Source organism: Ictidomys tridecemlineatus, chromosome 5 (genome assembly GCF_052094955.1).
Source record: "Ictidomys tridecemlineatus isolate mIctTri1 chromosome 5, mIctTri1.hap1, whole genome shotgun sequence".
Lineage (NCBI taxonomy): Eukaryota > Metazoa > Chordata > Mammalia > Rodentia > Sciuridae > Ictidomys > Ictidomys tridecemlineatus.
The window spans coordinates 16,958,332-16,982,963 of record NC_135481.1 but is presented as its reverse complement, the minus strand read 5'-3'; the positions used below and the strand labels follow the sequence as shown (position 1 = coordinate 16,982,963).

Genomic DNA, 24,632 nt, shown 5'->3' with positions numbered 1-24,632 from the left:
GGCTAGAGCAGAGGGAGGAAGCGAGAGGGGCCACCCTCCCCTCGGAGTTGGAAGCTCCTTCCCGGTACAAAATGCCTAAAAAGAAGCCGACGCCCATCCAGCTGAACCCGGCCCCCGACGGCTCGGCGGTTAACGGGACCAGCTCCGCGGAGTAAGTCCGGGGTGGGCGGCGAGCGCGGGGGCCGGGCTGGGGAGGCCCGGCCGGGGCGCTCGAGCGCCAGTCGAGCGTGCACTGCGCGCCGGGCTCCGCTCGTGTTGGTCACGTAGGGCTCGGACTGGAAGGGGGCGAGGAACTCCCCGCCGCCGAGGTATCGGTGACTAAGCACTGATTGCGCGCCTGACTCAGACCAGTGAGTGGACCCAGCGAGTCTCGACTTTCCCCCTTTTCAGTCGTCTTGGCCACTGACTAGTCTTTTCTCAAGAAAATGAAAGCTAGCACATCGCCCCTAGCCTCCCGCTGCGGTTTTCTAAATAGATCCTCTGGGATTCTGGCCTGTAACGGGACGAGGAGGCAAATGTCTTGGAAAAAATTAAGGGCACATCTGTGCCTTTGAGACCGGCTTAGTGGGTATTGAGTTGGGATCAGCTTCCCTATCTTTACCTTCGTGCCTGACACCTGTGGGTCCTTGTAGCCGGTGGGCCGCATGGCCAGCGGGGGCGTGTGTATACAGACTTCTATGTGACTTTTCCCTTGCTGACTCTGGGGACTCCCAGTCCCTGGCCTTCTTCCTGGCAACTCTCTTGCTAAAAGGAAGCGGTTTTCTTCTTTATCTGACCATTTATTAAATAAACATCCCCTAACCAGTGACTCCCCAGGCTTTCCTTACTTGACCATGGGGTCTGAACTCCTGACATGAATACTATGACCATGGAAACCACATGCAAGGTGCTCAGTCGCTGTTTCCAGTGTGGCTCACTTATTTCATGGGGATTTCTCAGTTCTCTCAATTCTTTTTTTTATAGTTGTAGATGGACAGAATGCCTTTATTTTATTGCTTATTTTTATGTGGTGCTGAGGATCGAACCCAGTGCCTCATGCATGCTAGGCAAGCATTCTGCCACTGAGCTAGAGCCCCAGCCCCGCTCTCAACTCTTTTTTGGGTCCTGAGTAAAGAACGTGACCATGTGAGGGAGAGATGCCTATCTAGCTGGAGACATAACCAGAAAAGATAAAGGTCCTAACCTTTTACCTTTATCCTTGCTGATGAAATGAATAGAGTAGGTATGGACCTTCTGCCCTTTGATGATTTCTGTAGCCTCCCTTCCTCTCCCTAGAGGGACTCTGTTGGCTTGATGACTCTGTCCTTACCTGTAATGGTCACAAGGGCAATAGGTGGTAGATTTGTGTGAATTCTGCTAGGTTTTTTCAGACTTGCTCCCAGTATACACCCCCCCTCCCCCAGGCTCTTTTAGTACTGGAGTTGCTGTTTTACATGATATTGACTTGTACATATGGATGGATTGCATTGGAAACTATCCTTCAGTTTTAGTGTACAGTATTTTGTGCCCTTAAAACAGACAGAAAGCCCCCAGGGAGGGGGTTCCTCAGTAATCCTCACTGTTTTCTGGACAAGTTTTATTTTTTAGTAGAGGATTAAAATCCAGAGGTACTCTACCACTGAGCTACATCTGCAGCCCTTTTTACTTTTTTTTTTTAACCTTTGTTTTTGTTCATTTATTTTTATATGGTATTAAGGATTGAACCCACTGCTTCAACTATGCTAGGTGAGTGATGAACCCCAGTCCCCCCTTTTTGCTTTTTATTTCAAGGTAGGTTTTCACTAAGTTTCCAGGCTGACCTCAAATTTAACAATCCCCTAGCCTCAGCTCCTGAGTTTGCTGGATTTCATGCATTGCCACCACACCCAGCTCAGGACAAGTGTTGACTCAGTGGGTTCTGGGGAACTGATCATCCTTTTCCTCTTTGATTTAGAGGTGGATATTGAGTGGAAGTACCTGTTATTATTTTGTTGACTCCGCAGCTGTATTCTTGCAAGGGGAAGAAATTACATGAAAATGATACAAAGAGGATAAGAAAAAACTACCTTGAAGTTGAGAGGAGAAAAATTTGGGTGGGACTGGGAGGTTCTAAATAGTGCTTAGAAAGTTGGGCTCTGGAGTCAGACTGGATTTGAAGCCTGACTCTGGTTACTTGTGGTGGTTTTATGATCTGAGACAAGTGTCTGAGTAGTCTCTCTGAGGCTTAGGTTTATTTTTTTTCATCCATATTAATGGGGCTAATGATAGAACCTACTTAGGATAGTTGTGAGGATTAAATGAGCTTGTATGTAATAAACCTTCCAAAAATGATGCCTTTGTTATTGGTAAGTGTTGAGAAGACTAAAAGACATTGGAAGGTAATTTCCATTCACGGTGGTGGATCTGTAAGTTAGGGTGCTTCTGTACAAACAACCCTCCTTAGGTTAGTTTCCATGGCATCTGCATGTACCTCCATGACTCATTGTTGTTACAATAGGAGGCATCTTTGTGTAGGCTGCTGATACAAACAGGGACTGTTCCCCCTTTTTCCTAGCACTAAAGAGGAGGAAAGCTGTGTACTTCTTCACCTTTTCCTTCTGATAGTATTTCTCAGGCAAAACTTCCCCTATCTTGGATTGCCAGTAGAAAGAACTCTGTTGTGGTCATTGTTTCTGTGATTAGGTCCTGGCACAACTTTATTTTATTTTTATTTTTTAACATTTATTTATTTTTTTAGTTATCGGCAGACACAACATCTTTGTTGGTATGTGGTGCTGAGGATCGAACCCGGGCTACACGCATGCCAGGCGAGCGCGCTACTGCTTGAGCCACATCCCCAGCCCCTGGCACAACTTTAAAATGATCAGATAATGTGAATTAATGAAGGAAAAAAAATCCATTGCTAATGAAGAACTCTTGGTAACAAATTGTCAAAATTGCTTTACCCCATTCAGAGATGAAGCTGGTTATATGGATCCTAAATTTTATGCAAGTTTTGGGGATCCTCAAAAAGAATGCAAACATATCCTTCTTTTGCAAATTCTACAAAAATATGTGAGCATATTTCTAGGATCTGAAGTGTTAAATGCAATAAGTTAGAAATAAGATCATATTATTCCCTCTTTGTAAAAAAATGTTTTTCTGGTTCCATCATAAAATAAAATTTATATTCCTTAAATATAAGGACCCTGAGTGAGCTGCCTGCCTCAAATCTCATTAACCACGTTTCTTGCCCTTCCTTTCTTTCTCTACATTGGTCCTCTTTCACTTCCTTCATGGGAAGGTCTGTGCTCCCTTTTGGCTTTTACACATGCTCTTCCCTTTTTTTTTTGGAATATTTATTTTTTAGTTGTAGGTGGACACAATACCTTTATTTTGTTTTTATGTGGTACTGAGGATTGAACCCGGGGCCTCATACGTGCCAGGCAAGTGCTCTACCACTGAGCCACAACCCCAGCCCTGCTCTTCCCTTTTCCTAGAATGAATAATCTCTCCTTCTTTTCTAACTGGAGAGGAAGCAGTTATCACCTCTCAGCTTAAATATCTAAATGTCATTTCCTCAGAGATGCTCACAGCCTACTTCATCTAAAATATATTCTTCTTTGTTGTCACCTGATTTTTTTGAGGCTTAATTATTGTCTATTTTTTTTAAACTGGGGATTGTTAATATCCACCTTTCTTGTACACCATAATCTTTAAGCATAGAACTTCACAGTTTTGATTCACTACTCTGTAAGTAGCCCTTGAAATAGTACCTGGCGTGTGATAGATGTGCATGTTTGTTGGACGAATCAAATCAACAAAATTTCAGACATTTATGTAACGTGTTTAATACATCTTTTCATCCCCTTTAATTTTTCCTTTTATTTTCCCCTTTTCTCTCATCCTCCTTCCCATTTTCTTTTTTCTCCCACATACTCTCTTACCTACTCTAAGGTGTTTAATCTGTGGCTTTATAATTCTACTTATGTGCTTGGTTGTATTTTTATCTGTATTAAATTATGGCTTTATATCTCCTCCTCCCCCCTTGTTTTGTTGCCCTTGGGAAGTAGAGGGTATTATTTTCTGTGTTTCTGTACTTGGGGTACTAAATACTATTGTCCTGTAAATCGACATCAGACAATATAGACTACATTATGTTGAGGTAACAACCAACAACAAAACCTTAGAAGGTGAACACACTTTCAGGTTAGTGAACGGCTCTATCTATGGGACCCAGGGTGATGGAGGCACTATCTCTGAAATGTGCTTACATGGGAAGGAAATTTTGTGAGCCCCATTCAGGTTTTTAAAGTTTTTGTCCAGTAGTGGCACATATCACTTTTGCTCCATTTTGTTGACCAAAGCAAATCACTTGGCCATGCTGACCTTCAGAGTGGGCAGGGATCTTCTTCAAAGGAGACAGGGAATATTTGAACCTGATTCAATGACCAATAACCATTCCCAAAGTTTTATATCTTTTTTTTTTTTTTTTTTTTTTAGCAAATACCTTGTGTGTTTGTTTTGTGTTTATGCAGTACTAGGGATTGAACCCAATTATGCTCTACCAGTCCTTTTCATTTTTTAGTTTGAGTCAGAGTCTCACTAAGTTGCTAATGTTGACTTGGAACTTGAGAATCTCCTGAGTTGCTGGGATTACAGGCATGTGCCACTAGGCTTGGCTCAAATACCATGTTTTTGAGCTCTATTCATGATGCTATGTGTGTATCTAGGTCTTTATTTCTCTTGTTTGCAGAGCAGGCAATTATGTTCATGAACCACATTTTACTTGTTCTCCTAGAGTGAGACTGAGGCATTGTTGTTTCCAGCCACTGCTGCCTTAAACAGTGCTTCCATGACCTTCTTTAAACACAGATCCTTGTGAGAGTTCACTGTGGAATGTTCTCAAAAGTGGGATCACTGGGTCTTAGGGTAGTTTGTCTCTCCCTTCCAAGATGAGGCATGGTTTGTTTTTGGTGCTGGGGATTGAATCCAGCGCCTTGTGCATGCTAAGGAAGGCTTTCCTGCTGAGCTTCATCCTCAGTTTAAGGCACATTCTTAGCTCTTTAAAACTACACTTTTTGGGGCTAGGATTGCAATCCAGGGATAGAATGCTTGCACAGCATGCTCAAGGTCCTGGGTTTCATCCCCAGCACTGCAAAACAAACAAAACCTAACACTTTTAATCTCCCTGAGGAGAAGCCTGAACCCTGAACAGACATTTCAGTAGTGGGGCAGGGAACCTCCCAAGACCTGACCTTTTTTTTCCAAATGCAAGTCCTTTGTACTTCCTTATTCTTAGTTTCCTTATCTATGAAATGGGGATGATAAGAATGTACCATGTTGATCTACAGGTCCTACCGGTCAGGTTCTTTGTTTTCTTCCATTGTCCTTTTTCTCTATATTCCAGCACTGATGTTACACAGCATATAAGTGTTTATCCACCCCAACCCCCCACTATGAGGGCTTCATAAGGTTGAGGCTTTGCTTCATTCCTTGCTCAGTATGTAGAACAGTATCTGACACATAGTTTGTTCTTTTTTTTCCAAATGGTGCAGGGGTTTGAACTCAGGGCCTTGTACATGCAAGGCAAGCACTTTACCAACTGAGCTATATCCCCAGCCCATAATTGGTACTTGATAAATACCTGATTAAGTGGTTGGACAGGTTCTTCCTGGAAGGAGTACTGTGCAGAGGAAGACAGTGTATGAAAATGTGCTTCGAAGGCCTCAAGATGCTGAATAAACTTAGGAGGGCTCATTGCTTAGCTTTGGTGGCATCTGTGATTTTGGATTTTGAACTATTTGAATGTAACCTTGAAATATTCAAACTTAATTATTGCATTCAGAGCATAGTTCACAGCATCAGCAATTCTGCCTCACTTATAAGGAACGCATATCTGTTAGAGTGTGAAGGCCCTTGAGGAAGGGGACAGAAAAGTTGAGACAAGTGGATGTGCTTTTGATGGGTGGGCCTCTTATAGCCTTTTCTGAGATGTGCGCCAGGATAACTAGGAGCTTTTAAAGTAGATTTACACTGATTTTGTAGTTTTGAATGTGGATTCTTCTATTGGCTCTTTGAGGTAATAATTACTTCAGGTGAAAAGTAATGTCAGACTCTGTGTCCTTGGGAAGAATGTTTCTGCTGTCATAGCAGATACAGAAGTGGAAAAGACATTCATAAAGATGACTTAGCCCGTGGCAAGGAGATGTGTGGGGATCTTGTTTGAACATAAACACAAAATTCCACTCCTGCTTATCAATGCTCCTTTGAAAGAAAAGGAGATGACATTAGAGTAGAGTGACTGTTTACCCTGACATACTATCCAGTTTGATTTTCCTCTTTTCCAGCTCACCTACTGTGATCCACACCAAGTGATACAAAGTGATCCCTTTACTGTCCTGGCCTCCCGCCCAGCACACTCTAGCACCCTGCTTCTTACCTTTTTACCCACAGGTCTTTCTCACACTCCTTTTGTCTGAAACACCCTGCTTCATGTTACTAAATTACTGAATAATTTTTTTTTTTTTTTGTAGTGCTAGTGATTGAATCCAGGACCTCATGAATGCTAGGCAAGCACTCTACCACTGAACTATATCTCCAGCCCAATTTTTTTTTTTTTTTTTGTGGTGCTGGGGATCAAACCCAGGGACTCGCACATGCTAAGGATGTGCTCTACCACTGAGCTTATCCCCATCCACTACTCTTTTGCATTATTTTATTTTTGCTTTATATTTGCCATCAGACTTAAGCAGCACTGCTGCTGCTTCTTCATTGTTGTCATCTTTTTACTGGGGATTGAACCCAGATGCTTTACCACTGAGCTACATCCCCAGCCCTTTTTATTTATTTATTTTAATTTTGAGATGTGGTCTCACTAAGTTGCTTAGGGTCTTGCTAAATTGCTGAGGCTGACCTCCTACTTTGGCCTCCCAAGTTGCTGGGATTACAGGCATCTGCTACTGTGCCTGACAACTTTAGCTTTTTTGAGGGCAGGGACCAAGACACTGCATTGCTGTTTCCCTAGCCTCTAGCATGGTGCCTGGGATAAATACTACCCATCTTTCAAGATCTAGCATGAATAAATGCTAGCCATAATTCAAGATCTAGTATAAAGTATATCTCCTATATAGGTACCTAGAGGTACTCTACTACTGAGTTATACCCCCACCCCACCCCACCCCTTTTTTTTTTTTAAGATAGGCTGTCAATTTGAGGCTGGCCTTGAACTCATGATCCTCCTGTTTCAGCTTCCAGAGTTGCTGGGGGATTACATGTGTGTGCCACTGTGCCCAGCTTCTTTTTTGGTACTGGGGATTGAACCCAGGGGCTCTTCATCGCCAGGCTACATTCCCAGTCCGTTTGATTTTTCATTTTGATACAGGGTCTCACTAAATTGTTGAGGCTGGCCTGGTTCTGGTGATCCTCTTGTGATCCCAAGTGACTGGAATTATAAGTGAACTCCACTGCGCACAGGCCAAAAATATCAGGCATTTTAGTGAATCACACATTTTAGTACTTATTACATTACCACATATAATTTCTAACTTATTAAGTGTACCTTATGTATATCTTCCCCCCTTAATTATTAGGGAGGATACCTGTTTGAACCCCTGGATCTATTGCATTGCTGATACAGCACGTCATTATTGGTAGAGTTGAGAAAATCAAGCCTGGCATGGTGGTGAGCACTTGTAGTCCCAGCTGCTCAGGAGGCTGAGGCACGCTTGCATCATGAGTTTGAGACCAGCCTGGTAACATAGTGAGGACTACCCCCACCCCCTCATCTAAAAACCAACAAATCAAACAGTGTTTAAATACAACAACAAAACCTCCTGACTACCTTTCCGCTTTATATGTGATAGTTATTTCCTCCACATCCACATGAAGTACAGGTCAAGAAGTGGTGAATCTTTTTGACATGTTGAGAAAATGAGTCCAGAGAACCCACAGGCTGAGAAGAGGAAGAGGGGGGCCTGAGAAGAAAGCTTAGGGTCCCAGTTTTGTTTCTGTTGTTCCTTTCCAAAAACTGCCAATTTTGTAGTGGTTTCTTACTGCTACTTGATTTGTATTTTTCCTTCATGTCCAGTGCCCTGGTTTGTTGTCCAAAATCCCAGAAGACCTATTTAGAGGCTCACATACCTGTTTGCTAATTTAACTCGTCCCAGGATGAATGGCATTTTGTTTCAAAACAGGTGTTCTTTGAAACCTAATGTAGAACCAACTGCTGAAAATGCTGATTCTGCCTTAAGATTGCTCTGTGTAGTTCCCATGGGCATCTGCTTTGATGTCAGAGAGGGAGTCAGGTTAATAAGAGGTTATAGCGTGCTGATGAAAAAGTAGAAAAGGGTAGAGTGACCTCTGCCCTCCCCACTTCTTTGAATAAATTACAACTCTAGAAATTTTGGATGTATAAACGCCTTTTAAAGAAATTATATCCTCTAGTTTAATTTTTGATTATTCTACTATATGCATTTTTATTTAGGTAGTTAAGATCACTTAATGAACACCTCCCTCCTTTTTTTTTTTTTAAATTGGGCATAATATTCATATTTGTCCTTTTGGTTGGCTAAGCAAATGGCATTTTATTGGTGTTTTATGTGATTCCCAGATTTTTATTATTTGACAATATTTTTATGTTTTTGAACCAATTTGTTTTATTTTGCTTTCAGATGAATTCACTTACCAAATCAGAGCTAGTGCACTGTGCTACCATTGTTGTCACATATTAATAGAATATGTTCTGAAAAATAGATTAAAACTTTTTCTGTGTGTGTGGTACTGAGGATTGAACCCAGGGGTGCTCTATCACTGAGCTACGCTCAGCCCTTTTTGAAACAGGGTCTTGTTAAATTGCCTAGTCTTGTCCAAATGTGAGATCCTCTTGCTTCAGGCTCCCTGAGTGACTGGGATTACAGGTGTGCGCCACCAAGCCTGGCTGAACCAATTCATAATATATATTTCAACTATTTCCTCAAGCCTCAGGACTTTCTACTTTTTTTTTTTTTTTTTTTTTGGTGGTGCTGGGGATTGAACCCAGGGCCTTGTGCATGCAAGGGAAGCACTCTACCAACTGAGCTATATCCCTAACCAGGACTTTTTTTTAAGGCTAGTATTTTGGCTAATTTAATAGGTGCTATAAGGCCTCCTTTAAAACCAGTATCCTTTCCTTTAATTGTTAGTTTTATTTTTGAAATGGCATTATCTTCAGTGTTTTATCATTTCAGTTTAAACTAATATTTATTGAATGCTTACTGAACGTAAGTCACTATGCTGGGAGCTGCCAGTAGGTGACTCAGAGATGAGTAAGAGTATCTTTGCTTCCAAAGATCTCTTTTTTTTTAAAAAATATATTTTTTTAAGTTTTAGATGGACACAATATCTTTTTTATTTACTTTTTTTTAATTGTTGGTTGTTCAAAACATTACATAGTTCTTGATATATTATATTTACAGTATCTTTATTTTACATTTATGTGGTGCTGAGGATTGAACCCAGTGCCTTGTGCATGCTAGATGAGCACTGTACCACTGAGCCACAACCTCAGCCCCCAAAGATCTTAAAATCTAATATGGGAGGGGAGGAGGCTATCACAGGGGCACCAGAAAAGGGAACAAATGGCTGCAGAGGAAGAAAAGTGCCCCAAAAGAGGAGGTACAAAGAATGCACTGTTGAAACTCATTCAGAGGAGGGAGAACACCATCCAGCAGGGAGCTTAGGAGAGCTCCCTTCACGGTGGAGATGACATTTGAACTGGGTCTTGCAGGATGGCTAGGATTTCCATGGGAATGGGGAAGGGGGCGTGGCAGGAAGAGACTGCAGGATGAGCAGCTTCACATAAGCGGGAATGCTTGGGATGTGTGCAGGAGTAATTCAGTGTGAGGGGTTCATCGGTTCAAGTTGCAAAAGATGAAGCTGGAGAGGTAGGTTGGAACCGTTCTGTGCTACAAGGCTGAACATTTTGAAAAGTCGCATGCAAACTTCTGGCCATTTTTAATGTGCTTTGTAGTCTATAAAGTTTTATAATTTTGTGTGGTTACTGCATTGTCCCATTGTGTTTAATGTTATATTAAGAAGGAATATTTTTTTAATCTCCAAAAGCATGTCTTTTGTGTGGACTAGCCTACATTTCATTAGCATTTAGACATCTATCATCTCTTTGCAACTAGCTGGAGTATATGGCTTCCTTTTATTTTAGTTTCTTCCAAAAAATTCTTGTGTATACTGAGTAAATATTTCAAGTATTTAACATTTATTGATTTACTTTTGGTACTGGGGATTGAACCCTGGGGCACTCTGCCACTTAGCTACACCCAGTCTTTTTTTTTTTTTTTTTTGAGACAGAGTATTGCTAAATTGCTGAGGCTGACCTTGAACTTGTGATCTCCTTCCTTTGCCTCCAAAGTCACTGGGATTACAGGCATGTGCCACCATGCCTGACTTTAAGCACTTAACACTTCGATACTGTTGTGATTGAACATTTTTAAATTTGTGTTTTTCATCATGATTAAACTGAATTTTTTGACTTCTTTGTATCCTATAGTTTAAGTTCACTTATATGATCATTTTTTTGCTTAAAAGTATGTGCATTTCTCAATTTACTATTGTTATCTGTAAAACATAACTTTTTCTTTTCAACAGTCTCATCTTGTCTTGCTCTCAGGGGCAGTTCTTGTGTCTCGGGAACACTCAAGTATAATGAGGTTTCACAAGAACCTTCTGGGCCAGGGATCTTTATATTCTTTCCAAGGAACCATGAAAATAGGAAGCAGCTGCCCAGCTTTGTAGAAGCAGACCCTGTTAGGGCCGAATGGGACATTAGCCCTTTGCCTTCATTTGAGAGATGAGGAAACTAGAGCCAGGGAGGGGAAGGAACTTGTTAAAGAGTTCTGATTGCTAGAGTGGCAGTTGAACTTTTATCCAGCTCATTTTCATATGGTGTATATATTCATGTTTTCATTTGGGACACTTAATGGTTTGAAAATTTTCCAAGTTTCCCCAGTAATGAATTTTGGTTACTTCATCCAGTATTTTTTTTTAATTGTTTTTTGTTTTGTTTTCAAGCAATAATCGAACTCTGGAAAAGTTACCCCTCTGTATCCCTACTCTCCTAGGTAGTTGAGGGAAAAAAGAATAAGGAAATGGGGGAAGGAAAGGGTATTTTAGTCCTTGATCCTTAGTAGGAGGGCCTATTTTTAAGCTTCATAATGTCAGTTTTAAAAGCAGTGGTTTTCAAAATAACCATAGACGAAAATCCCCTTGAAATGAATGCCTTTCTGGAATTGACCTATTTTGAATTTAACTGCTAGCAAGAAGGGTTCAGAATCTCAAATGTTCTTAAATGCATTTGCTTTTCATAGAAAGTGGAACAACTGAGTGATTAATCCACCTGGGTTTCAGATAAAGGTCAAATCTTTTTTTTTTTGGTACTGGGGATTGAACCCACGGGTGCTTTACTGCTGAGCCACATCCCCAACAGGGTCTTGCTAAGTTGCTGAGGTGGCATTGAACGTGTGATCCTCTTGCCTCAGCCTCTCGAGTCACTGGAATTATAAGTATGCACCAGCAAGTCAGATTAAGTCTTGAAATCTAGGAATTGTAGGGAAAAAGACATGGCTAATTAGCCAATCATTGTTGTCTTCATAGATTTGTCTGGATTCAGCTTAACTATTTTTTCTTAATTGAATTGTAACTGATATATCAGGTTAGTTTAAAAAAATTAGATCACTCAAGGCCTTGGGTTTGATCTCCAGCCCAAAATATGTGTGCGTACACACACACACACACTGACACCCAGAAGATCCTCGCCTTATTTGGGAGTGTAGAGTCAAAATTATTTGCTGTTGCATTATCCTTTGTTAAACAGTCCTTCAAAAAAGTCCTTGTTGGGGGAGGCCTCAGAAGTTAACAAGAATTTCAAGCTAACTGTAAAACTTTTGTGTAATGGTTTACTTAAATCCAGATTGAAATCCTACCAAATTGCCAGCCTTTCAGCTTTTCTCTTCCTCTAAGGGTTTGTGGTATGGTGGAGAAACAGGAAGAAGAGAGCCACTTAACATTCAAGTAATTATTAGTATAAAAGAAATTTTATCCAGCTTAATTTAGGCACTCATTTGAATCCACTGAGAAAACTTGGTCATTGGAGCCTAGGAAAGATTCCATTCACTAAAGGAAAGACCAGCATACTTTGGGCCAGACTCTTAATCATATCATATTAACATTACATTACACTTATATATATTAGATACATCTAATATTGATTTAGTTGGAGATTGTAACACTTTTATTATTTTATTGAAGCATTCCTTCTAATACTTTCTTGTTTTGTTTTATTTTGGTAACTAAATTTATGCTGGCTTAGCCAAAAATGTAACTGATTGCATTTCTATTTTTGAGTATTCTAAATCACTGAACAATTAAAAAAAAAACACTAAGTATTTCCAAATAGAAAAGAAGACATACCATTTTGGATTATGGGCAGTCGAGGACAGAGTTTGTGAGGAAAATACCAGAAACCACTAACAGGTTTTTTTGGTTGCACTAAAACAAAGTTTCAGCTTGATATGCAGTCACTTGGACGAGTTTGTAAATTCCTGCATGACTATTTGAGGTGGAAGGGACACAGAGTAAGCGGAAATTACTGGTTCCGGGAGCTCAGAGGACATGGGTAATTAGAGGCTTGCCCACAGCTGAGGACCTGGAACAATTCCTGAGCAAGTTGCTTTCTTGATAGACAAGGCTGCATGTGTAGGACTTATAGCTTTTAATCTGTGAGGTAATAAAAATGGATCTGAATGCAGGAAGGAATAGTGGGATGAAGTTGGTAGGTGCGACACTTTTATTCCTAAAGAACACAACTGGAAAAATAAGTTACCATTTATTGAAGGCCTATCTGGTGTCTTTACATTCATGGTCTTAAGTTTGCATTAAAATTCTATAAAAAGATCATAGCATGCTATTGTACAAATAAGGGAAATGAAGCTCAGGGAAGTTAAGTAATTCCTCAAGATTGCATAATTAGTAAGTGGTGGAGTGAAGTTTAGAGCTCTGGTCTGTCCAGTGCTTTTTCCCTGTGGCCCTTCCTATACTATATAAAAAGCCACAGGTTTTTATGGAGCTGTACTTTCCAAAACTGCAACCACTAGCCACATGTGGCTATTTGTACTTAAATTAATTCAAATCAAATAAAGTTTAAAAAATCGGTTTCTAAACTGCTCTAGCCACATTTTAAGTGTTCAGTGGCCCTATATGGCTGGTGGCTACGGTATTGAACAGCACAGATTTGCCCATTTCCATCTTTGCAGAAAGTTCTATTAGTGCTGGTCTAGAGATCAGTTAATCTTGCCCTTTTAATTAATTAATTAAATATGCCTCTATTTTGTAAAGGAGAAAATGAGGGACAAAGGAAGGAAGTAACCTGTTCAGCCTCATACATTTCATTAATCTAGGTCTTTGGACTGGTTGCCTGGTGAATTTTCCCATGCCCCATCCTCTCCCTTAGAAACAAAAATAATAGAATGGAGATATTTAAAAAGAGAGACTTCCCTGCTCTCTAAGCTTTGCTCAGCTTTTAAACTAGATTCTTTCTCCTAAAGCATGGCCCTGTGTTTTCCCAAGTTCAAAGGGCATGTCCGGATTAGTTTCCCCCAAGGAAATGAAAGATGTTTGTTGGAAAGGAATTCCATGCTTAATATATGAAGTGGCACTTGGATTCCCTCTGGTTCCTCTCTGCCTTCCTACCACTTTGTAATTGAACTTGCAGCTGCTAACCATTTGTCTTCCAAACAAGACCAACTTCAAAACAGTTCAGATGACAGAGGTATGTATACTTTGAATATGAGCAGCTGCCCATTATTTGCTGTTGATTCAAATGGTATTTGTGTTAGGGTCAAATACATTTAGATTATGACCAAAATTACAGTAGATTTCTAATTTATATGTTAGATTAAAAGATGTATTAACATTCATCCAACTGATACTTACTACATACGTAATACGTATCAGGCACTGGGTTGCAGGCGGACTAAAAGGACTTTGTTGAAAATGGGGGAAAAAATGCAGATGTTATGGAGAAGCCTAATGCATTTAAAATTCTTGTCTGAATTATATTGTTGGTGTTTGCCATCTGTGTATTCTACCTATTTAGTCTTGGAATTCAGTAAAAGCTTCAGTTTAGGTCACAACTCTGAAGCAAAGTGAAGAATTGTGCAAATGTCCTTGTAGTAGATGCTATTAAAGACATTTAAATTATACCCTCCAGTGTCTAAATGACAGTTTAAAGTACATGTGTGCAGCTTGGGGGATGGGCACGTGGGAGCAAAAAGGAGGCATTGTACTGGGGTAATATTTTTAGGAAGCCTAAATGTGATGTTTGATTGCAGTATAACTAACACACTCCGGGTTTAGAAAGTTATCGTTCAGAAACTGAGAAATTAAAGTTTTGGGTTTCTTAAATGTTAAAATCATATGTTTGAGTATGCTTAGATTAAAAATGGAGAAATTGGAATGACGACAGGGTATCCAGAAAAGTGCCTGTCTTCCCTGAGAGCACAAAGACAGCCACAGAAAGGACTTTAAAGATGGTGGGAACAGCTGGAAGGAATCCCTAGGAGCTTTGACATCTGGTCTTTCTAATTGCCTGATCATATGATGGGGGATTGAGCATCCAGAGGACTCTCTGTTGTTCTGTAGAGTTGGGTCTAATTTCTAGAAGGTTGGGAATAAGCTTTTGAGAGTTTGGAGGCAGTAGGCCCAACTGCAGGATGGTCTTGAGAAAGGACTGTTCACCACTCAGAGGGTTCTTGTTAGATGAGTACTAGCAGTCATGAAAGGCTTAGCTTCCCAGTTGGATTGTGAATGATAGTTCCTCCTCCCCAAGTGGTTCATTTGAATCCAGAGACTAACTCCTTTTTCAGAGGAGTCTGAAAGTCTTCAAGCTTTAGAATTTTCAGGGCACAGTACTTTGGAATGACAGTAAGTGTAGAGTAAAAGTGTGAGATCTGAGCGTCTTTCCTGGTGCAACTGAATACGTGCCATTTGACCATTTTGTGCCTTGGTTTCTTCTCTGCAGATTGGGGGTACTGGGAGTGGCATTTTATCTTCCAGGTGTGTATGAGTTGCACAGAATTATATTGGTCACCACTCAGCACACTTTTAAGCTCTAAGTAGATAGTATTTTATAGTTTAAAGGAGTCTTAGAAATGTTCTGTTGAAATTCTGTTTGCAGAGAAAGAATCTGGGACTACAAACAAGGATTACAGGAAGTTGGTTGTGTCATATAGCAGTGCTATTTCAAATTTGTGACTTTTGAGTAACACAGCTTGAGGGCCATGTAGTACAGCTGAAAGACTTTGGGTCCCTGAGCCCAAAGAGATTGAGTGAAGCTGCCTCTTATTATCTTTATGACCTTGTGAAAGTTTTCATATCCTTAAGTCAGAAAAATGGGCATAATAATACTTACCCAGGAGAAAGGATCATAGATACTCCATGTATGTAAACTGTTTTTCATGATGAACAGAGCTAATGGAAAGGGCAGGATTACATCCCCAGCCCAGGGTGCTTTTATCAGGTGAGAAGGAGAGAAAATTCTTACCTCTCAAAGCACTTCCAGTGATAGACCTCTGTAGCTTTCTTTACCCACACACAATTAGCATAGAAACAACCGGGCATACTTGCAATTTTTTAGGATGTGCGGGAAGCAAAAGAATTATTTTCAGTGAAACAGGAGTCTTCAAAAGGTGCCTCGGAAACAACTGCTGCATAGTGCATCCTAATATAGACTCCTCCCAGCTTCTCTGGGTCAGTCATCTGCCTAATGAGCACCATCAGGAAGCCCATCTTTCTTCAAGAGTTTAACAAGGATTTCCTGGGCTTTGTGTGCATGCACGTGCCTGGAGGAGAGGGCAGAGCGAGGAAAGACGAGTCACTGACCTTTGGTGGAGTAACTGGAAGGTAACACTCCCTTCCTGTGGTTGACACCAGTGGGGGAATCAGCTCATGGTTCATCTAGACATCTCCTCCCTGGGTCCAGGCCTCTGCTTTGTGTCTTCTGGGGATTCCCTTCTCCACTCTCAGTGTATGTAAAATTATGATTTAGGGCCCAAGTTTAACTGGTAGGTCACCTCTTCTGTAAATCTGTCCCAGACCTCTCTTCTGCCCCACTCCAGGCAGAGGTTGTCTCCTCCACCCTCCAAATTGTTCTCTACATCTCCCATCACACTTTAGTTTGTGTAACTCTGTACAGTTTGACTGAACCTGGAGAAGCCCAGCCTTATTCTTCCTTAACTGCAGTGCATAGCTGTTCTCTGATATGTTAGCTTTATAGCACTAAAACAAATACCTGAGATGATCAACGTGTAAAGAGAAATATTTATTCTGGCTCAGAATTGAGGAGGTTTCAGTCTATGATGGATTGGCCCTCTTGTTTTAGTCCTGTGCCAAGGCAGCACAGTATGATGGCAGCCCATTTGGAACAAAACAGCTCACTTCATGGCCAGAAAGCTGAAGAGAGGGGAGGGAACCGGGGTTCATTCCCCCCCAGTGACCTGAAGACCTCTCTACCTCTTAGAGGTTCTCCCACTTCCCAGTAGCTTTGAGCTGGGGACCATGCTTCTAATACATGGGCCTTTGGGGAACATTTCAGGTATAGACTGTAGGACCTGGAATCTGATTTGGAACAGTTTTATTGGCAACTAAACAAGCCTTGAGATGGTGGGAAGACAGAGACTTGAGGACGTCCTTCTCCAAAAGGCAAGGCTCTGTTAGTCCCAGTGAATTCTGACTTTGACATCATTGGTGGTCAGCTATTTTCATAGTATTAGTCACAGGAGGGTCACATTGTCGCATTTGAGAACTCTGGGGGCTCTTTATTAACTCCCCCTTGGGTGCTAAGAATTGACATTCAGGACCTCACACGGGCTGGGCAAGTGCTCTACCACAGAACTACATCTCTAGCCCTTCTTCATGTTTTTTTAACATCCATTCATTGCCTCACTCAATCCCCCTTAGACATGGGGGATGTGTTATCTCTGCTTGAGAAATGAGGAAACAAGATTTCTTTTTTTTTTTAATATTTATTTATTTTTTTCGGTGGACACAACATATTTGTTTGTATGTGGTGCTGAGGCTCGAACCCGGGCCGCACTCATGCCAGGTGAGCGTGCTACCACTCGAGCCACATCTCCAGCCCCGAAACAGGATTTCTTGTTGAAGGTCAAACAGGCAGCCAAGGATCTGCTTCTTCAGCCCACAGGAGAAACAGGTGGGAAGCATATATTGGTGGTACATTAATTTTGTGCCTGGCTTGGAGGAAGGCTCCGGGAATGTTTGGAAGGCCTGAAAGCGTCTGTGAGCCTCTTTTGCAGGTTAAGCTGCTTGCTTATTCCCAGCAAATGTTGCGCCCTTGATGGATAAATGACAGTGGTGGCTGAATTTACATGGCACCTGTTGGCTTTTCACACTCCCCTTCACGCCTCTCTGGGGACTGAGATAGGACAGATGGCCACAGACATAGGATTCTGAGCTCTGCCTCATCTCTGCAAAATCACATTTGGGGAAAAGTTAAGTTTGTGCAATAACACAATTTTGGTAACATGGTTTTGTACTGCTGGTAAGTTGTTTAACATTCTGGATAAATCACACTTCAGCAGAACTCATTTGGGAACAGAGCTTAATTTTGCTGTAGGTGGCTGTGATTCCCACCCACCAGTCCTCCCACCCCCTAATAAATCAAGGCTGATAAGGTGAATGCTGTGCTAAGCCAGGCTATTTCTAGGTCTAGGATAGAATTATATTAATCATCCTTTTCCCTTTTAATTTCTTCTCCCATGAATATAGCCACCTGTCCTTAAAATGCTAGAGGTGGAATTGATCATAATAGTTCAACCTCTTTCTTTTGTGTACCTTGGAAGGGATTGAGGCCAGTGAGATTGGGTGGTGAACCCAGGGTATTGGGCAGTGAAGACCTGAATGAGATCAGGGCTCCTGATTTCTACCCTGCTCCATCCATTGCCCTTTGCTTCTGTTAGGACTAGAGGAGAGTTAATACTGTGTTCAAGTTAAATCAATAAATTTTGCTCATTCTTTTTTTTTTTTTAAATATTTATTTATTTATTTATTAGTTCTTGGCGGACACAACATCTTTCTTTTGTATGTGGTGCTGGAGGATCGAACCTGGGCCCCACACATGCCAGGCGAGCACGCTACTGCTTGAGCCACATCCCCAGCCCCAATGTTGCTCATTCTTAAGGGCCCAAGCACAGGATGAATTAATTTCCTTTTAGCCATAACATTTTCTCTTGACATCTTTGATAAGGGTAGTTAAAGACTACAGTAAAGTGTAGTCAAAGGGTTAACTGTGAGTGGGTTTAACTGATAGGATTTAACCTTTGGGCCGGGAAAAATCAGGCAAGCAATGGATAAGTATATTTGGAGGGAGAGAAAATTTTGTTTTAACAGTTAATCTAGAATAACACTAATATACCATTTGGCTCTAAAAATCATCAGCTTTTTTTTTTTTTTTTAAAGAGACAGAGAGAGAGAGAGAGAGAATTTTTAATATTTTATTTTTTAGTTCTCGGCGGACACAACATCTTTGTTGGTATGTGGTGCTGAGGATCGAACCTGGGCCGCACGCATGCCAGACGAGCGCGCTACCACCTGAGCCACATTCCCAGCCCAAAATCATCAGCTTTTAATGTCTCAGATACAATAGACAGATGTATAACCCAAAAGCAGGTGTCCGGGCTGCTGAAGATGTTAAAAATGTAACCATAGGTCCATTTCTGGGACTTGAAATTCTATTTCTTATTTGTTATAGAAGCTTCAGTGTTCTACTTTCTCCTGCTACTGAACTTGGGAGCTTTGGGAGCTCAGCTGCTAATGTGCCATTGTCTAGTCTTTGGTCCTCTCCTATCTGGGGGTGTGTGTTTTGTGTCCAAGTGGGAACTTTGAGGAGGGATACACATGCCTGGCCAGCCAGCCAGACCTAATCAACTTGTACCATGTTCTGTGTAGCAGGTAGCCTAGTTTTAACTCAGCTGAAGATGATGATTTTCACCTGCACACAGTATATTTTTTTCTTGGCAGTACTGAGCATGGAACCCAGGAGATCTACTACCACTAAGCTACACCCCCAACGCCCCCTTTTAAAAAAATTTTTTTTAGTGGTAGATGGTCACAATACCTTAATTTTATGTATTTATTTTTTATGTGTGCTGAGGATCGAACCTAGTGCCTCATGTGTGCTAGGCAAGTGCCCTACCACTGAGCCAGAACAGCAGCACCTCCTTTTATTTTTTGATATAGGGGTCTTGCTAAGTTGCTGAGGCTATCCTCAAACTTGCAATCCTCTTACTTCAGCCTTCTGAGTCACTGGGCCCACAGGTGTGTGCCACCATGCCCAGCGGCACACAGTGTCTCTTGTTGTAAATGGTCATTGTTTACAGATTTATTGATTTTAGAAAAATCTTAAAAAGTCTCAAGTCTTTTCTAATTGAGGGGAAAAAGAGATGCTAATTATGTCCTGTTCTGCTTCTAATACCATGATAATTGTGTGTATGTACCCCCCCACACACACATACACCCCTAGACTCTTCTGTCTGGGGTCTTAGGAGTGATCCCTGGAGGCAGACAGCTGAGGTCGGGATCTTGGCACTACCTTAAACAGTTGTGTTGGTTGAATTGATTGTTTAACCTCTCTGATTCCCAGTTTTCTCACTAATAAATATGGGTTTTCAGAAGTAACTTCACACAATTGTTTAGAGGGCTAGTAGAAGTCCTCAGCATGACACCTAAATCATAGAAAGTGCTCAAAATAATTTTACCCATTACTGTTGACATTTCATTTGGGGTTTCTCCTTCATTATTGCCAGTGTGTGGGAGCCTACCTCTCTTTGAATGTTGAAGTCAGGTCAGATATTACCATGACTGTCTCTATCAGAAAAGCTCCAGCAGGACTGTACATGAACTACTCAGGAGAAGAGTCGCTTGTGGGGAGGTGTGTGGTGATCTTTATACATACCTGTTCTGTTTTACCACCTACTCTGTGAGCTTTTAAAGATGAAGAGTTAAGTCTTGATGCCTCCTCTCTAGCCCAGGCCTGACATATGTAGGCATCAGTAAACATAGAAAGTCAGTGTTGGTGTACAGATCTTATGTGTGACTGAAGCTTTATACGATTGAGTTTTGCTGATGTCAAATACAATATTTATGAACATTGAATTTCTTGATCCTTTTTTTCTTTTTTGGTGGTAGAGATTGATCCCAGGGCCTCACATATGCTAAATGTGTGCTTTATCATCAAAACTACACTGATAACTTTTTGTTTGTGTGGTTCTGGAATTGAACCTTAGGCCTTGGACATGTGGGCAAGAGAGCTAACACTGAGGTACACCTCCAGTCACTGATAAATATTGAATTTTTTTTTTTTTCCTTTTTGACTGATTAAGCAAGGCTGGACTTGTTGGAGCCCTTAGATGGGAACAAGGGATGTGACTCTTTTTCCTGGGTTATTATGTAAGTGCTTACATAATGCCTGACACAAAGGAATTTGGAAGTGTTATCTAGTCATGTAGTCTAGTTATTAGATTGTAAGTGAATATGCTAGGTATGGATATTATAAATATATTTGTGATCTGAGGGCCTGAAAGAGTTAAAGCTCCTCTCAGAATAGCCTAGGCAGCTCCCAGGAAGTAGCTCAGAGGCAGGATGTGGCAAACCAGTGGGTAAATGAGAGCCCTTCTCCTTTGGAAGAAAAGGAAGTAGGTGGGGAGAAGTAAAGAGGAAGAGCTCAGTGGACAGATCTTTTTATCTCTGCTGTAAGAATAAGCTTTTTGTTTGAGTGCCAAGCCGACCCTGTAGAATTTTGACCCCAAATGACCAAGGTCCTAAGGATGCTAGTAATGCTGGTTTTGGAGTTGTTTTATTCTGCTCCACACTAGTAACTCAAGTTTAATATGCAGTGGAGTATTGTCTAAGCAGATTTTTTTTTCTTTTGAGGTACTGGGAATTGAATCCAGAGGCACTTTAACACCAAGCTACACCTCCAGCCCTTTTTCTTTTTTCTTTTGAGACAGGGTCTCACTAAGTTGCTTAGATCCTCACTTAGTTACCAATGCTGGCTTTGAACTTGCGATCCTCCTGCCTTGGCTTTCCAAGTTGCTGGGATTACAGGCATGCACCACCATGCTTGGCTAGATTTTTTTCTAATTTTGATTATTGGTATATTGTCCCCCCACTCCACCTCTTGATATATCCTTTAATGCCCTTTGAAGATTTAAAGTGAACATGAGGTGTCATCTAAAAATTACACTTCTTCTAACCAAGAATAAATTAGAAGAGAGAGATATTTTTTAGAAAAGTATCCCTCTAATGTATTTACCTGTTATTACTGGACTGGATATGCTGGTGCATGCTTGTAATCCCAATCCAATTTAGCAAGACACTGTCTCAAAAATAAAATAAATAAAAGGGCCAAGGACATAGTTCAGTGATAGAGTGCCACTGCATTCAATCCCCAGTACTTTAATTTTTTTTTTCTAGCTACTTATCCATTTCAGAACACATTTCTGCTTGTTCTCTGAGCAGGTTCTGATGATAGTTCCCTGTTATACAGGACAAGAGAGTGCTTTCCTTTATTTCAGACAGATTTTGTTCTACATCAGATGACCAGCTGTCAACAGAGTTGATGGAGGGCTCCAGACCTCCTGACTTAAAGTCCAGGGTTTTCCACAATATTAGTACTTTTATTTTTTTCTCTAGTGCTAGGGATCAAACCTAGGCCTTAAACATGCTAAGCAAGTGACCTACCACTGAGCTACAGCCCCGGCCATTTGGTACCTTTATACATTAGAAGAAAATTATCAATGAAGGGTACAGTTTTTTTTTAATATTTATTTTTTAGTTGTAATTGGACACAATACCTTTATTTCACTTATTTTTTTAATGTGGTGCTGAGAATCGAACCGAGGGTCTCGCACGTGGGAGGTGAGCGCTCTACCTCTGAGCCACAACTCCAGCCCTTGAAGGGTACAGTTTCACAAATAAAAAATGCATTACTTAGGCATGATTGGTTTAATCATTGGCTATGATTGAACTTGGTTTCAAGCCCCCTCAGTTCCCTGCAAGTTGAGCTGTTATCACATGTCTCAGAGCCCCAGCTCACTAATCAGGTATTTGGCCTTTCTGATACTGCCAGTGTCCCATCTAGTCTTCTCTTTGGCACAGACTAAGGGCACATCGTGAGTCACATTGTTAGCAAAAATTGCCATTCCCACTATGAATAACAAAGACACTCCTATTACTCAGGAAATTGCCAGTATTTACAGGCTACCTTTCAGAAACATACAAAGGCCAACGCTTGCCGCGGCGCCCCCCCCCCCCTTGTGTTACTGGGGATGCTCTGCCACTGAGCTACATGCTTGGCCTTTTTTTTTTTTTTTTTACTTATAGATGGACACAATATCTTTGTTTTGTTTGTTTATTTATTTTTATGTGGTGCTGAGGATCAAACCCAGTGCCTCACACATGATAGGCAAGCACTCTACCACTGAGCCACAAACCCAGCCCTCCCTTTTTTTATTTTTTATTTTGAGACAGGGTCTCACCAAATTACTGAGGCTGTCCTCAAACTTGAAATCCTTCTGCTTCAGCTTCCGGGGTTTCTGGGATTACAGATGTGTGTCACCATGCTTGGCAAGTCAGATTATTATATAACATCTTCATACCCCCAAAGCTGTCTAATCCTCATCTTTGTGATGTGGTAAATCATGCCTTGGCTGCTCACACCAGAAATCTGGAGTTCTTCTCAACTCCCTCTTCTCTCTGCCTGTGTCCAGATGGTCACCCAGATGTGGCAACACTAAATTCAGTCTCTGTCGCATCTACTCTCTTCACTGTCCCCTGGCTACTGTGATGTGATGCTCTTGTCTCCTCTTGCTTTTCTCACTGCCTTCAAACTGATTTTCCTCCCTTGTTTTCCCCCATCTCCAACCTGCCTGTTGCTGCCAGACATTTGGTTCCAAAATATAAAAATGATCTTACCACTTTCTTACTGTAGAATTTGTTGTTATAGAACAATGTATATATTATAAATTCATTTGTGTAAAACACAAATAAAACATACTAAGTAAAAATGTACTTAGAAGGGTGTGCTACGGATATAGCTCAGTTGGTTGAGTGCTTGCCTTGCATGCACAAGGCCTTCGGGTCAATCCCTAGTACCACAAACACACACACACACACACACACACAAAAAAAAAAAAAAAAGTACTTAGAAGGAATCTAGAAGAGTACATATTCAACAATGTGAACAGTAATTATTTGAGGGAAGGTGGCACATGTGCATTTCTGGACTGGTTGGATTGTTTGAAATGAGCACCTATTATTCTTTTTTTAATGTCTGGTATAATTATAGACATCTACCCTGCTCAGCTTCTTACTGGAGTGCTGTGCTCTTCACCATACAGTCTGGCCTCAGCTGACCCCCAGCCTCATCTCGGCTTTCTCCTAGGTTCACCTACTCTCTGGCCACTTGGAACCGCTTGTACAAGATGCACAAGCTTGGACTGCTTTCCCTTCTTGTCCTCTGTGAAAATTGATAACCTTCAGGACGAAACTTGGGCATTACATTTTCTGACCTTCTCTTTATTTTCATCATCTTAGAGGGCATTTAGGGTCTTTTCTCTTTGTTCTGATAGCCTTCTATGCCCAGCTTGCTTTCAGCATTTTGTCTTACAAGTAAGTCTTTTCTTTTTACTGTATGTTGAACTAGTTTGGAATTTAGCCACCTTTCTCTGGTTTTCACCAAACAACAGTAAGAACAAAATATATACAGAGCTATTTGTGTGCAGCAGATTGGGTGGAAGGTCTGGGGTGGAAAGGGTGTGTTGTTATTATAGCAATAAAGACAACTTAAAATCTCGCGGTATTGGATATCAGGTTTTAAAAGACCTTTGCACTCTGCTGTGGTACATCCTTTCCTTCCTTTCTTGCTACTTCTTAGTCACTCCCCAAATGTTTACCATTTTATTTTGCAAAATAATTCAGTTCTCCAGCTCCACCTCTACATGCTATTCAGCCTCTCTTCTACCTATTCCATGGCTTAGGCGAAGACTCTCCTAAACTATGGGCATGCTTTCTGGTCCTCTAGTGGTCTCTGCTTGAGTGGTGGGTTGTTAATATAGAAACTTATTTCCTCACCCTCTGTCTCTCCAATTCCCTGACCCTGAAGATAGAAGTGAGCATTATCAGTATTTAAGTTTTTTCGATTTTGTGTTTTGGTGCTGGAGATTGAACCCAAGGCCTAACACATGCCAAGTACGCACTGAACCACTGAACTATATACCCCAGCTCAGTTTTGGTTTTAATTACGTTTCTTTCTTTTGATACATATTACTAATTCTTGGTAGGTTTTGACTGTACTAGGGCAAATGCTGTTACTTTAGGGACCTGACTAGTAATTTTTCACCCCTGTACCCCAGCCCCCCATAAAGGTGTGCATCTAAGCCAGCACATATGTGGTGGTTTGTCCTGATCCTGAGATCAGGATTCTCTGAGTATTAATAGAGAATGATGTAGGAGTGGAATTTTTCCAAGAGGTGATGTATACTCAGGTGAGTCTGGCTGACCTGTGTACTTTGGGACAGAAGAAGCATCCACTGGTAATAAAAATGTAC

The 24,632-nt window shown here is 41.1% G+C and overlaps 1 protein-coding gene across 1 annotated transcript in view; it reads left to right on the top strand.

Annotated features, from left to right (window-relative positions):
• Positions 1-16: 16 nt before the first annotated feature.
• The window catches only part of Map2k1 (mitogen-activated protein kinase kinase 1), a 75,976-nt gene continuing 51,360 nt past the window's right edge, over positions 17-24,632 (top strand). The window contains exon 1 of the mRNA XM_078049417.1: positions 17-151. Within this exon, the coding sequence (XP_077905543.1) occupies positions 72-151 (80 nt within the window). The 5' untranslated portion in view covers positions 17-71. The remainder of the gene's footprint in view (positions 152-24,632) is intronic.